The 15,505-nt window shown below is 47.5% G+C and overlaps 1 protein-coding gene across 1 annotated transcript in view; it reads left to right on the top strand.

Moving 5' to 3' along the window:
* The window catches only part of VAT1L (vesicle amine transport 1 like), a 166,227-nt gene that overhangs the window by 89,367 nt on the left and 61,355 nt on the right, over positions 1–15,505 (top strand). Inside the window, exon 7 of the mRNA XM_027513966.1 lies at positions 756–950. Coding sequence (XP_027369767.1) covers positions 756–950 — 195 coding nt within the window. The remainder of the gene's footprint in view (positions 1–755; positions 951–15,505) is intronic.

Genomic DNA, 15,505 nt, shown 5'->3' with positions numbered 1-15,505 from the left:
GGCTTCTTCCCAGTAGATGCCAGTTCATTCCCTGCCTTGAGTCATCACAACAAAAAAAAATCCCAAACATTTACCAAATGTCCTTTGGGAGGGGGGAGGGTAAAACTGCCCTTAGCTGAGACCCACCAATTTAGTCCCAACGCTCTGGCTTCATCACTCCATCATGCTGTTCCTTCTTCCTCCGTTATGCTTTCTCTTCTCTTTTTTATCTGGTGTTTTCCAACCCTGTCCACCCGCCCCCCCCCCCCCCCACCCAGCCTTGCTGCTGTGCCCTGCAAGGAAAGCTGCTTCCACAGGCACCCCACCGCACCCACACCTCGCTTGGACTTCTCTGCCACTCTGCTCCCTTCACCAGCCCATCACCACCACCACCACCATCCACTAAGCCAAGTGCTTTAGGCTAAACTCTCCCAGGAAACCTCAGAGGCAGTATCCTGCCACATCCCATCACTGAGAAAAATGAAGCCTGGAGAGTAACTGGGAGCAGATTGTCAGGCAGGATCCAGCTCCAGATCACGATTCCAACTGTGTGACTCAGCAGTCTGGTCACATGTGGCCTAGGAGCTGTCTTCGTAAAGGGCTCTCCCCGATCTAGATCCTGAGCATCTTCGAAGCATCACTGTGCACTCATGGCAGCGCCCAGCATAGGAGGCACTTACAAAAATACACCAGCCAGAGGTACCTCCTGGCCAACGGGAATCCCCCCAGCCTGCCCAGCACTGACTCCTTGTCACCCACACCTTCTCTCTTTCCAGTGGTGGCAAGTCGAGAAGGTGAACCCCATCAAGCTATATGAAGAGAACAAAGTCATCGCAGGGTTTTCCCTTCTAAACCTGCTCTTCAAACAGGGCCGTGCTGGCCTCATTCGGGGAGTGGTGGACAAGCTCATTGCACTCTACAACCAGAAGAAGATCAAGCCCGTGGTGGACTCTCTATGGGCCCTGGAGGAGGTAAGGATGATGTTTCCCCCAGCAGATAGTCTTTTCCTTTTAATTCTGGCAGATTTGGGTAGCCAGATCCAATCTTTTATTAAGGGATTCTTACCACCACCACCACCCCCCACCAGGCTTGTTTGTTTTAAATGAGGATCCTAAATGTCATTGTCCTAGAGTGTGGAGTGCTATGAATGTAAGATATACTTCAAGTTTCATAGTGGTTCTTAAACCACGTGTGTCAATTTGCCTCTTGTGCCATGAACCTTTCCCAGTAGGTCACTGAACTTTGATGGGTATGTAGGATTCGCCTTGACTCCAAGAGAGCGTGTACATTGTTGCAACATCAATTACATCCTCACTTGCGGGTATATGAGACCGAGGTCAGAGCAGACAATGACTCAGAGCTGAAATAATTTGTGTGCCAAGCCTGGGTGCTTGGATCCCCTTCCAGACGTCGTTAACTTCACCCTGGGCACTGTAATTATTCATGAATTGCTAGATCTAGTGTTTGAGTCTTTTTATTAACTGATCTGCTGAAGTTCTAGTATTTGAAAGCATTCCTTGATTACACAAAACAAGAACTCCTCAAATACTGAAGTGTGAACTGGCTGCAGTGGTTCAGGGGAGATGGGCTAGGAGGAAGGAGTGTCTAGAAAATTCTTCAGGACAGGAGTGGTTTTGGATATTTGGGAAGTCAGTCATGGGAGCTACCCGTGAGGAAGAAACGAAGAAATGTGTTCTAGGCTTCAAGAGACATTTCATTAAGAAATCTTCCTTGGTCCGGATGTCACGAGCTTGGCTTCAGGCAGCCAAGAAGCCCTTGGAAAATACTGTGAAAGATGTGGGCTTGTGTTCTTTTGTTTGTTTGGTTGGTTTTTGCATATAGCATGAATGAATGTCTTGTATTTTGAGGAATCATGGACACTTATGAAAAATCTAACAAATATAAAATATTCTTTGGGACAAACAGTAGCCGTCATCCTGGCATGAAACTTGGTGCTGTTTGCCTAATGGACTAGGTTGGGCAAAATCCAATGGCTTTCCTGAGCACAGAAATCCCTCCCACCCAAAATATTTTTGTAGGAATCACCATGTAATCAAATAGGGCCAGTCCTGGATCCGTGGATCAAGCCTATATATGCCTCCTTGACACAGCAATATCATAAATGGTGCTTTAAAAACCCAGCCACCAAAACCCCTTCTCTTTTAGGGTAAAAGAAATATGTGTTTATTATAAGAAACTCCTAAATTACCCAAAGACATAGGAAAAAATAAACTGAAAATCCACATTCCAGAGATGGGTAACACTGTTAATATTCTGGTTTACTTCCTTCCAGTCTTTTTTATTCTGCCCGTGTTCACTGTAATTCCATTGATTGCTAAGTCAAATCAGATAATCATACGTTTCCTCTGCTGTGTAAGTTCCAAGATGGTTAGCCTACGGTTATATTTTTCTTGAAAATGTTTTAATTTAATGGGTCAGACATCTGTGTGGTATTCACTGTGGCCTCTCATTGGAAGAGGAAAGGGCTAGACTGTAGAATGGCTGGTCTCAGAGGTCGGGGAGAAGGGTAAACCTGGGCTAGTGGAGACCAGGTATAAGAGATTAACTTGACCATGGAGCAAAGAAGAGACTTCAGCTTACTTTCCAGAAGGGATCCAACAAATCTGGTAGCATTGAAGTGAGGCTTACAATTGAAGAGGGGTCTGGTTGATCCAGTGGGTCCTTGGTCTGGTATTGGAAATCATTCCTTGCTTACAATGCTCTTGAATCAGCAAATGTGAACTGAATAACAATTGCATGCCCAACACTATGCATTGTTGGGGGTCACAGTGGCAAGCAGATGGCCAAGGTCCCTCAGCTTCAAGCTCACTTTCAGAGCGGTGGGGCAGAAGAACTCAAGTGACACCTTTAGACATGACATGTTTGCACCTTGTTTTATGTCCCTGGATATGTTCCAGTGTCTCCTAGTTTATAGTCTATGGGAAATTGAATAGAATCTGTATCCTACTGTTGTGTGAAAATTGTATAAATCTGAATTATGTTGAATTGGTTCATAGTGCTTTTCAGGTCTACTATATCCTTCAACTTTTCTATATATTCATTCTATTAATTTTTGAGAGTTTGATATTGAAACACCAACTAAAAATATTAATTTATCTCCTTAAAAAATAATTGTAATGTATAGTGGAACTAAATGTAACCTTGCTCCATATTTTCCAAGTCTCCTGTAAATGTGTTATCACACTTTCATAATTTAAAAAATAACCACCTGCCCCCCAAAAAAAGAAAAACCCAAGTGAACAAAATTAAGTAGGGTGTTCTCCAACTGCATTAAGTTCTGGAAGGAATAAACTACGGTATATGTTGGCAAGTAAGTGGCAGTGGGGGGAGAAGTTTCTACAAAGCAGTCTTTCCAGCCTTTTAAAATTACTGTCCCATATGGAGTTTTTTTTTTTTAATACTTTTTTCTTAATTAACCTCCTCTGTGAAACTTTAGTCCCACAGATATACCATCTACCTACCTACCCATCTATCATCTATTTATGTCCTGTATGTATATTTGTGCTTTACACATATTAAAAGTGTAAGACTTTTTAAAAAATCCTCCAGGAACCAATTCTCACCCCTCTGGGGGTGGTTTTGCTCCCACTAAACCAATAGCTCCCTGCCCCCACTGCCAGCTATGACAACAAAAACTGTTTCCAGCCATTGCCAAATGTTCCCCAGGAGGGATAGGGAGAAGGCAAAACCTTCCCTAGTTGAGAACCACCACTTTATATGAAGCTGTATTGAGGCTTCCCTGGTGGCTCAGTGGTAAAGAATTCACCTGTCAATGCAGGAGATTCAGGTTTGAACCCTGCTCAAAGATCCCATATGCCTCGGTGCAAATAAGCCCTTGCACCACAACTATTGAGCCTGTGCTCTAGAGTCCAGGAGCTGCAACCACTGAAGCCCGTGTGCCCTACAGTCTGTGTTCCACAACAAGAGAAACCACTGAAATGAGAAGTCTGAGTACCACACTTAGAGAAAAGCCCGTGCAACAGTGAAGAACCAGCATAGCCAAAAATAACTAATGAATTTGATTTGATTAAAAAAAATCAAAGACGTCATATTGGTTAAGACAGGCACCAGGAAAACGAAGGAATTACAGCCCCTGCAGCAGGCTAGTCATTCACAGAGTGGGGAGGGGCAGCTGCCCTGTTTGCTAACAAAAGCACCACAGTCACTCATCAGCAACACCCACCAACGTTTTGATGGTCTCTTCAGCAGTATTTACAGACAGCATTTTAGAAGCTGCACTTGGGCCAAGCTTGGCTATTTATCAAGCCCACACAGCTCTTCTGGGCTTGAAGAGAACAGAGCATGCTTATTACTTGCAAACCTCTGAAGGATGACTACAGTGAGTCTCCCCCATCCCCTTTGGTAAATGAGTTCACAAAATTACTTCTCAGGCCAGCTCTATAACTTCATCTATGGGACAGAAAGCCCATAGAGTTTAGAAGAAAATTTTCTTGGGCTCTCTGAGAACTCAAACTAGAGGATTTAATAATATCAGAGATGATTAGGGTTCCTTTTTAGCCATCTATCTTCAACTTTATTGTAAATGTTATACACATCTTGGTGATATGCTGCAGCCTCAGGTTTGTCTCCAGATAATAAATGTGCAGCTGTACATAAAACTGTAAAAACAGTTCAGAGATGGGAAAGGGAGAAAAAAATACATCTGTCAATCAAGCAGCAGAGACATTATTGGGCACCTACTATGTGCTCATACTGTATTAAGATGTCACATCTACAGAAGGGATAGGTCACTTGTTCCCTGACCCTTACATTTATGATTTCATTCCTGAGACAATCCCTAAGACCTATGAAACAGAAGAACTGCATTTTCAATTTTGGGATGTCAGTTTCAAGTGTGACTGGAATTTGAAAACAGAGGAGAATGGTGTTAAGGAAGAATGAATGTTCAGAGATGGTTTTGAGAATGAGTTAGGTCTTGGTAGAGATTAGTAGAATATAGATTCTTAGGATGATGTTGGGGTTTATAAAAGCAAAGTATTGCCCACAGGAAGGACAGCGTGAAGACAATCAGAGAAGTGGGAATGAGTATGGGGTACCTGGGGTAGAGAAGTCTGAACAAAGCCGAGGAACGGGAACAAAGGACGAGAGGAAATAAGGCCGATCTGCTCAATGGAGTCCAAATCTCGGGTTTGAACTGGCCTTGCCTTTTCTGCCAGGCTCAGACAGTAAAGCGTCTGCCTACAATGCAGGAGATCCCGGTTCAATCCCTGGGTCGGGAAGATCTCCTGGAGAAAGAAAGGGCAACCCACTCCAGTATTCTTGCCTGGAAAATCCCATGGATGGAGGAGCCTGGTAGGCTACAGTCCAGGGGGTTGCAAAGAGTCGGACACAACTGAGAGACTTCACTTTAAAGGAGAATGAGTTGACATTCTGGGTGAGAAGATTGTTATTTAGAGACTGTGGCCTAAGGAATATGACATCATTTCATCTCTCAATTCCTGGAAGCACATCTTGGCCCCAAGTATGGCACTAGGACACACACCTGGAGTATACAGCTCTGGCTTCTGATCACAAACGCCTTTACCTGTCTGCTATTTAATAGCACACAGAGGAAACTTATGAGCTGAATTGTGTACTCCCTGATATTCACACGTTAAAGCTGCAAATCCCAGTACCACAGAATATGACTGTATTTAGAGACAGGCCTTTAAAGAGATAATTAAAATGAGGCCTTTGAGTAACCCTAATACAATCCAACTGGTGTCCTTATAAGAAGGGAGATTAGGTTGAAGAGAGACATGAGGGATGTTTGCATAAAGACTAAGTGAGGACATGGTCTTATGAAAAGATGGCCATCTGCAAGCCCAGAAAAGAGGCCCAGAATGTGTCCAACCCTACCAACACCTTGATCTTGGACTTCCAGCCTCCAGGATTTGAGAAAATACATTTCTGTTATTTAATACCACCGCCAAGTCTGCAATATTTTGTAATGGCAGCCCTAGCAAACAGATACAGGGTTGCAGGAAGGTCTTGACAATTTTATAATATTCCATTAAAGATATTTTACAACATTATTTACGTATAAGTCTGTGATTACACTCTAATTATGGTACCAGTAGCCACAGATAGCTATCCAAATTTAATTTAATTTAATTAAGTCAAATGAAAAATTCAGTTCCTTGGCCACATTTCAAGTGGTCAGTAGTTGCCCGTGGCTAGTGGCTACCATATTGGACCCTGCAGAGAGGGAAGGACATTCCCATCACTGCAGAAATGCTCCTGGAGCTGGTCTGTGAGATGATGTCATCCTCCTGTTTGAAGGTAGGAAAGGAATTTGTTTCCCTAGCAATCTGGTATGATTACCCTTAGTAAATTATGTTAATTATGCCCTTCCTTGTGTATCTCTCTTTGCCTTGGCTATAGTGAAGTTCACTGCCCGAATGCATTCATTTGTTTGATTTGAGTGCTCCAATCTCTCATTACGGGTCCCCTGCATTTTCCCCTTCATGTTATTAGCTGAGGCTTAATTATACATGTGTCTTTCATTCTATGACATCACGAAACCTACAAAGATAGAGGTCTGCCTAAAAGAATAAATGAAGGAAAAATAATGTGATGCTGAGTTTGATTAGGGACCCTTATCTGACACAGAGCAAGAGGTTGACATGATAAAAGGGAGATTACTGTTGAACCAGTGATAGGGAGGGTGGAATGGCTCAAGAGACAAGGATGGGTGAGGGTGTGGTTGTCGCTTTTAAAGAACTCCCAGACTTCAACTCCAATACCAGACTGGGAAGGTAAAAAAGGATGAAGCCAGTTATCTGAAACAGATACCCAAGCCAAAACCAAGAAGCAAAGACTGAAGAAGAAACCACGGAAAGTCCCACTTAATTATGGCAGATGGCAGTTGGCTGGTAGAGACCTCTTTTAAAGATTTACAAGCTCCTGGGACTTCCCTGGGTGTCCAGTAGTTAAGAATCTGCCTGTCAGTGCAGGGGACATGGGTTCGATCCCTGGTCTTGGAAGTCCCACGTGTGTAAGGCAACTGAGCCCGTGCACAACTACTGAGTCCATGCACCGAAACTACTGAAGCCCGAGTGCCCTAGAGCCTGTGCCCCAAAACAAGAGAAGCCACCACAATGAGAAGCCCTCGCTGCACTACAGAGTACCCCTACTCGCCGCAACTAGAGAAAGCCTGCGTGCAGCAACAAAGACTGCACGCAGCCAAAAATAAATAAATGAAAAGATTTAGGAGCTCCTTCAGAGGCCCAGCTGGGTGTAGGGAGAGTACTTGGCAGCGTCATGTTGAAGCACGTAATGCATGCAGGTATGTCGTGTACTCATTGGTTTGGAGGATGGACTAGGGCAGGCAGGAGGTAACTGCACATTTTTACACCTGGGTGGACAAGCCCCACACAAAAGTGGAAGCTGTGGAATGGGAGAGAATGAGCGAACCCGAGTCACTGGGAAGGATGGAAAGCCGATATAAAGGACAAAGGGGACGCGAGATGACCATGACCAGTCAGTCTGGGAAACTGGGACTGCGGTTGCTAGCAGTGTGATTCGAGTTAGCAGTGATGGAAGCTGCTGTGAAAAAACTAACGTGCTCAGATGTGGGTTTGGTTTAAAGTGATGGTAGAACAGCAAGTGATGTCCCTGGGCAAGTCAAACGCACCTGAACTCGAGAGAAGAAGGCAGGATAATTACAACTACCACTACTGCTGACATTTCTAGAGGATTTGCTACATTCCAGGCACTGTTCTGGGGCTTCCCTGGCGGCTCAGCTGGTAAAGAATCCGCCTGCAATGCAGGAGACTTGGGCTCAATCCCTGGGCTGGGAAGATCCCCTGGAAAAGGGATAGGCTAATGCCAGTGTTCTGGCCTGGAGAATTCTATGGACTGTATACTCCATGGGGTTTTGCATGGATTAATTTATTTAAATTCTCCAAAATCCCTAAGGCTTCCCAGATGGCACAGTGGTAAAGAATCCTCCTACCAATGCAGGAGACATGTCCCTGGATCCCTGGATAGGGAATATCCCCTGGAGAAAGAAATGGCAACTCACTCCACTATTCTTGCCTGGAAAACTCTATGACAGAGGAGCCTGGTGAGCTACAGTCCATGGGGTTGCAAAAGAGTCAGACACAACTAAGCCAGAGACTGAGCATGCAAAAAGCCTAAGACCCAGCTACTATGATCTTCATCTTATAGGTTGCAAAAGTGAGGCTTTGGGGGGAGTTATCCATGCCCAAAGTCCTTGCTTACAATTGAATTTAATGGAAATTTGAACCCCAGGGAAGTCCAATGCATAGAAGTTATTGAAAAAAAATGACTATGAATAAACTCATTGAATAAAAGAAGGAGCAAAATAATATTAGCAGACACTTATCATAGCATGTTTGTATGTGCCCAGTGGCCTGGGAAATCCCGTGGACAGCCAGGAGCCCTGTGGGCTACAGTCTAGGGGGTCGGTCACAAAGAGTCGGACACGGCTGAGTGACTAAACAAGAACAAATGTCCCCAGGAGTTCTCCAAGCAAGCACTTTCCATGAATTAACCCATTTAATCCTCACGACAACCCCAGGGGGTAGGTACTGTTAGTCTTCCTGAAGCACCAATAAAGAAAGAGGGCTTAGATGAAGTAAGCTGCCCAGGCTCACAGGGCTGGTGTGCGGTGAAGCTGGCATTCAGATCACAGGCATTAGCTTCTACTGAAGAAGGAAGAGGGTAAGACCAGAACCCCATCCCCTCCCTTCACACTGCCCGTAAAAGATGAGGCGTCCCAGGCAGGGGAGGGCGTGGGGGCCGGTAAAGGGACCACCGTGACCATCGGAGGTCCTTAGTGTCCAGACTGCTGACCAGTTGGGAGGTACCAAGGAAAAGCCTTTGAATCTGGCCCAGGGGTCACCGTTGACCTTTCAGAAAGCCTTTCAGTAGAATGATGTGGGCAGAAGTCTGAAGGCAGAGGGTCAGGAAGTGAATGCGTGGGTAGGATAGGCTGACAGCCAGCGTGAGCCTCCCATTTGGCAGCGAGCAGAGGAAAGGACTGGCAGAAGCCAGGAGGAGCAGGCCCACAGAAGGGCTGCTTAGCAAGTAGGTCATGGGTTCCATGGGCTCGGGGGCATTTCTGTTTAGCGAGATAAACATGTTCTAAAGTTAATGACAGTTGCACAACCCTGTGAAGATGCTAAAAACCATCGCTCTGCACCCTCTGAACGAATCGTGTGGTGTGTAAAGTGTATCTCAATACAGACACACACAGGAGGAGAGAGAGAGAGCAGGGCTGTTTAAGGATGGGGTAAGAGGACAGGAGAGAAGGGAAGGGGCTACAGTTTGGGCAGTCAGATCCCTGGCCTCGGGCCCTACTAACATCCTAGCTGCACGGCCTGATGGAACCAGACATTCAGCCTAGCCCATCCTCCCGGTTTTCAGACAAGGAAACCAAGGCCACAGAAGTAACCAGTAGGCTTGCTTTATGTCCCTTCCTTTTTTTTTTTTTGCAGCATGTCCCCCTTTCTTTCAAGTGAAACCCTAGACCGTTTGGTTTAACATAATCAGTCCCCCATGCACAGCTTTCCAATTTCCACACGCATTCTCCCGGCATGCCCTGCTCACAGGTGTGAAAGTGGAAGTGAAGTTGCTCAGTCGTGTCCGACTCTTTGCGACACCATGGATGGAGGAGCCTACTTCCGTCCATGGGATTTTCCAGGCAAGGATACTGGAGTGGGTTGCCATTTCCTTCTCCAGGAGATCTTCCCGACCCAGGGCTTGAACCCGGGTCTCCCACATTGTAGGCAGACGCTTTACCATCTGAGCCACCAGGGAAGTCCTACCTCACAGGTTTTCTGCACCTCAAACGTGTCAGCACCATCATGCCCCCCAGCACTGCCATGCATCTGCTCTCACCCCACTCTAGTTGTCCAGCAGATCGAGCCCCCTGCATTAGCATCCTCATCCGTGGCAAGATGAATAACAGCCCCTTCAAGATGTCCACATCCTAATCCCCGAAGTCTTTGAGTATGCTCCCTTATGTAGCAAAGGGACCCTGCTCATGTGATGAAATTAAGGGTTTTGCAATGAGGAGACTTCCCTGGACTGTTTGGGAGAGACTGATCCCATCCCGCGAGTCCTCACGAGGGAGTCAGGGGAGTCGGAGGAGACGTGAGCAAGGAAGTGGAGCAGGGAGAGGCCATGGGATGTGGGGACACAAGCCAGGGAGGGCAGGTGGTCTCTAGAAACCAGAAAGGACAGGGGAGCCCCGGCCTCCAGAAGAAACCAGGCCCGTGGACGCCTTGGTTTCTATGCACTTGGCCGATTTCCAGCTTCTGACCTGCAGACCGTAGAAGAGTACATTTGCATTGTGTTAAGCTGTGAGTTTGTGGTGATGTGCCAGAGCAACAGTTGGAAATCAGCACGCCATCCGTTCAACAGATACTTAACAGGGGCCGGGCTCTGAAAGCTGAGAGGAGCAGTCAGATAATGACACGAGCGGGAGGTGAGCCGTCAAGGGGTGCAGCTGGATGGGAGCGTGACCAGTGTGCACCTTGACCTGGAGAAGGGCCTGGAAGCTACAGAGAGATGGAGGTGGGAGCATTGAAGGCTTGAAAAGCGTGCATTGGGTGGAACGCAGAGATAGGGAGGCCAGGAAGGCTGGCCTAGGGAGAAGGTGGGGTAGGGAGAAATCCCCACCAACCGCCCAGCTCCCCATCACTCCAGCCTCCAGGACCATGGTGCTTCTTCCGAGACCCAAGTCTCTTTTGCCTCCTTGCTTTTATCCCTCCTCTTATCTCCACCTGCCATGCCCTCCCCTCTTCTTTGTCCTTCTGCATAATTCCTGCTCACCTGTCAAGACTCAGGGACACTGCTGACTCCTCTGCAAAAACACCCCTGACATCCCCTAACCTTGCCCTGACCCCAGCCCCCACTTAGGAACCCTGCTTTCGGGTCCCAGGGGTTAGCCACCCTCACTGACACGCTCACAGACAGTCACCTGTGATGATAACAGTACCTTCCGTCAGTTTGGTGGAACCAAAAGGCTCTGCGCCCACAGCTGGATGGAGAGTAAGAACTGGCAAGCTGGTATTACAGGCCCGTCGCAAGTGTGTTCCCCGTGGGGTCATGGTCTTTGCAGTCAGGGACTCTCAGACAAGGTATCAAGCAAGGATGCTCTGTGCAGAAGGTGCCTGGGGTCTCAGGCAGGTTGCGTGCGCCAGTGGTGCAACCCCGGCCACTCAGGCCCTAGCCACACAGACTCATCTCCGCCAGAGGCCCCGGTGTGTTGCAGGATTAGGTTTTTTGCAGTCTGGTGCTCCCGGTTAAGAGGTCTGGGAGCTCAGCTCCGAATACACGTCTGTTGTGAAGGAAATGATTGTTCTCGCCTTCACGCCTGTTATCTAGCTGAAAACGAGTCACAGAACTGGATTTCCTCGCGCCGGGGATGGAGTCAGTGTAGGCTGCTCTTTGCTGTGTTCTTCCAAGACCTGGATGAGATTCTGTTGCTTCCGGAGGCTGGAGAGGAACACGTCTGTTTGCTTCCACTTGCCTTCCTAGGAGGTGGGGGTCAGGGTGCTTGTCTGACTTGCAAGGTGGCATCAAAGGACTGTTTCAAACATTTTTGAGGGACCTGTCCTGATGTGTTCATCACAGATTCTGGCCTATCCGCTAGACCAGAGAAGAGGGGTAAATAACTGTTCTTCAGACCAGGATCGTGTGAGCAGGAGAACAGACATTTAAACCAGGGAACGCAGGAATAAAGGTCACACCACAGCAGGTGAACACACTGTGGATGTTGATTTCAATTTCACCTTCTGAAATCCATCCTCCTCCCTAAGCACCCCTTTCCTCCACTGGAAATGGGGCTGCTACCACGTTCCCTGTAATTGCAAAGGATTTTGCGGTTCTTGTGCCATCGACGGATAGATGTTGAATCCTTGCAATCTGAAAAGCACTCTGCCAATGTTGCTCAGCCACTCAGTCATGTCCTACTCTTTGCGATCCCATGGACTGACTGCAGCACACCAGGCTTCCCTGGCCTTCACCATCTCCCAGAGCTTGCTCAAACTCATTGAGTCAGTGATGCCATCCAACCATCTCATCCTCTGTCATCCCCTTCTCCTCCTGCCTTCAATCTTTCCCAGCATCAGTGTCTTTTCTTATGAGTCAGTTCTTTGAATCAAGTGCCCAAAGTATTGGAGCTTCAGCTTCAGCATCAGTCCTTCCAAAGAATATTCAGGACTGATTTCCTTTAGGATTGACTGGTTGGATCTCCTTGCAGTCCAAGGGACTCTCAAGAGTCTTCTCCAACACCACAGTTCAAAAGCATCAATTCTTCCACGCTCAGCTTTCTTCACAGTCCAACTCTCACATCCATACATGACCACTGGAAAAACCATAGCTTTGACTATACAGACCTTTGCTGGCAAAGTAATGTCTCTGCTTTTTAATACTAGGTTTGTCTAGGTTGGTCATAGCTTTGCTTCCAAGGACCAAGCGCCTTTTAATTTCATATTATAATATGCGAGAGCAGCACCAATCAGATGGGGTAAGCTTTGGGACAGTAAATAAATGCATTGGGTTTCCTGACCCTCTTACTTCTGGCTGTTTGGCCTATAACACTTCTTTTCTCTGAGTCTCCTTTTCCTTACCTATAAAATAGGAACAACTGGGGGCTTCCCTGGTGGTCCAGTGGTTAAGACACCCTGCTCTCACTGCATGGAGTACAGGCTTGGATACCTGGCCAAGGAACTAAGATCCTTCATGCTGCGAGGTATAGCCAAAATTTTTTAAATAAAAAAATTTTTTAATAAAATAAAATAGGAACAACTGATCCTATTTCTCAGAAGAGTTATATATTTGTTTCCTAGAGCTGGCATAACAAACTATCCCAAACTGAATAACAATAGACATTTACTGTCTCCCAGGTCCGGGGGCCAAAAGTCAGAAATCCATATGTCAACAGAATTAGTTTCCTCTGAGGGTTGTTAGGGAGGCTGTTCCAGCCTCTCACCCCATGTCTGGTGGTTTGCTAGCTGTCTTTGGCATTTCTTGGTGCGTAGAAGCATCATCATCCCTCTCCGCCTTCCTTTTCACATGGGGTGCTCTTGTGTGTGGGGGGGAGGGTCCACATTTCCCCTTCTTCTAAGGACATCGGTCATATTGGATAAGGCCCACCCTGCTCGAGGGTAAACCCTACTAATTTCATTTTCAGCGACCCTGTTTTCAGACATGGTCACATTGTGAGGTCCTAGGGGGTTAGGACTTTGAGGGCTTCCCAGTTGGTGTTAGTGGTAAAGAACCCATTTGCTAATTGCAGGAGATGTAAAAGATGCAGGTTTGATCCCCGGGCCAGGAAGATCGAATGGAGGAAGTCTTCACTCCAGTGTTCTTGCCTGGAGAACCCCATGGACAGAGGAGCCTGGTGGGCTACAAGTCCATGGGGTTGCCAAGAGTCGGACACGACTGAAGCGACTTAGCATGTATGTGAACTTGCAGGGGGTGGGAGAGGATGGGACACAATTCAATCCATAGCAAATGGTGAGTCAGACAAGATCAAACAGAAAAATATTTTGTGAACTATGAAGGGCTACAGACGCACAATTTCGCCTTGGGCTTAAAAGGGCAGGTTCCTGAATCATTCAGGTCCTCCAGTGATAACTGTGAGTTCTTGAGAAAGGTATTTCACTTCCTGAGGCCTCGCTTTCTCCATCTGTGAGATGGGGTAATAGCAGTGCCTCCTCTGTGGGGTCATTGTTGGGGCAACGCAGGTGAGCAGTACCCAGCCCCGAGGAAAAGTCAGCCTCTGTCACCATATCCAAGGGGTGGGATGGGGGCGTCCCATCTTTCTGTCCCTCAGCAGGTGAGCCCCCGGGCTGATTTCCCCCTCCATTTGCCACTGCGTGATGTAGACAGGCTAACCGGGGCCCTAGCCTCATGCTTTCCCTTCATTCCTGTGGGCGCCGCTTCGAGGCACAGAAGCTCAGAGCAGCATGGATGAAAAATACATGCTGCTGTTTGGATCCTCGGAGCCTCTGCCTGTCTCGTCTCGGGTTTCTAAACTGTCAGCTTGTTGGGGGAGGCTCTGCCAGGAAAGTGCCGTGCTCTGGTTAGTCATTTAATAAACTCTAAATGTGCAGCTGCGAGTCCTAGACAAGTGCAAAGTGGCAGCGGTGGGTGCAGGTGGCTGTCTGCACTGAGCACGTCACTTGCCTAGACTCCCGACTGTCCTGGAAGGAGACATGATGTTGCCCGTTTTACAGATGGGGAGACCGAGGCTCAGAGAGAGGGCTACGTGGCCCAGACGGGGTCACACAGCGGAGAAGCAGTGGAGCCGAACCTTGACTCCCAGGCTGGCTCTGTCCTTCGTCTGATCTCACAGCCAAGGCTCAGCCCCTCCTGTAAGGGGGTGGCTACCCCAGCCCTACGTCCTGCTCGCCCCGACTCCCCGACTGGGGGACTCACTGCTTCCTGAGTCAGGGGTGAGACTGGTTTTCAAAGCCCTTGTGCATCCACCCCGAACTTCTGTGAATGCAGATGGTTGACTCTGAACCGCAAGCCTTGGTTTTCTTCCTCTGTAAAGTGGGGCCGATGACCCTCACGCTTTCTGCTGGTGTCAAACTCTGGGGCAGCAGTAAAGCAGGTGCTGTGTACAGATGCCTCGGGGTGGGGGCTTTCTCTAACTTTTTGTTCATTTCTTCCTGTCCCCATCTCTTCCCAAACGTGTGTCATTTATATCACCTCACACGCGTTGTCAAACAGCTCTTGGGTGAGGATGGGGCCGTGGTGAACTGGCTTCAGTCATGTGATGCCCGCCTTGGCCTTCTGGGGTGGGTGTTGCTCTGCCCACGTCTCAGACGAGAAGACTCAGGTGAGGGGTGCTGACCCTCCTCCGGGACGTGAGACTTGAGTGACAGCACGAATTCCCGTGACTCCCAGGCCAGCACTGGGTCTCTCCAGCTCCCTCTCTGCCTCGCCCCAGTGGCCGTGAATCATGAGCTGGTGGGCTGATCACTGCACTTTTATTCTTGGCAAGTGGACATGTTCCAAATGATCCTCTTTATCATCCACATCACTGTGTCCAAGGCTGTGGTGGGAAGTAAGGTGATGATTCAGAGGCTGCATCCACCACACCCCTTCTATCTACACAGCATTTTACTTGCCTTGTGGGCACTGAGCCCCACAGTTATCCCACAGAGATAGGCAGGTCAGGAGTTGTGCCCATTATACAGATTTTTACAAAGAGGGACTGAGGAAGGTAAATGGTACCAATGGTAGAACCAGGAATCCAAGAAAGGTTTCTTACTTTGGAGTTCATGTGTCTTTGTGTGTTCATGAGTTTGTGTTTGCTTGTGTGTGTGTGTGTGAGATGTGTGTGTCTTTGTGTGTTTGTATGTGTATGTTTGTGTGTTTGTGAATCTGTGTGTGTTTGTGTGTAGGGTGTATGTTTGTGTATTTGTGTGTGTGCTGTGATTATGTGTGTTTTGCCTATTTCCCCAGCATAAATTTTTCTTGCAATTAAAAGATTAAATGATATAAATTTCATATGACC

Source organism: Bos indicus x Bos taurus, chromosome 18, assembly GCF_003369695.1.
Source record: "Bos indicus x Bos taurus breed Angus x Brahman F1 hybrid chromosome 18, Bos_hybrid_MaternalHap_v2.0, whole genome shotgun sequence".
NCBI classification, from domain to species: Eukaryota; Metazoa; Chordata; class Mammalia; order Artiodactyla; family Bovidae; genus Bos; species Bos indicus x Bos taurus.
The sequence above is the reverse complement of the archived record's forward strand: the minus strand, read 5'-3'. Positions and strand labels throughout refer to the sequence as shown.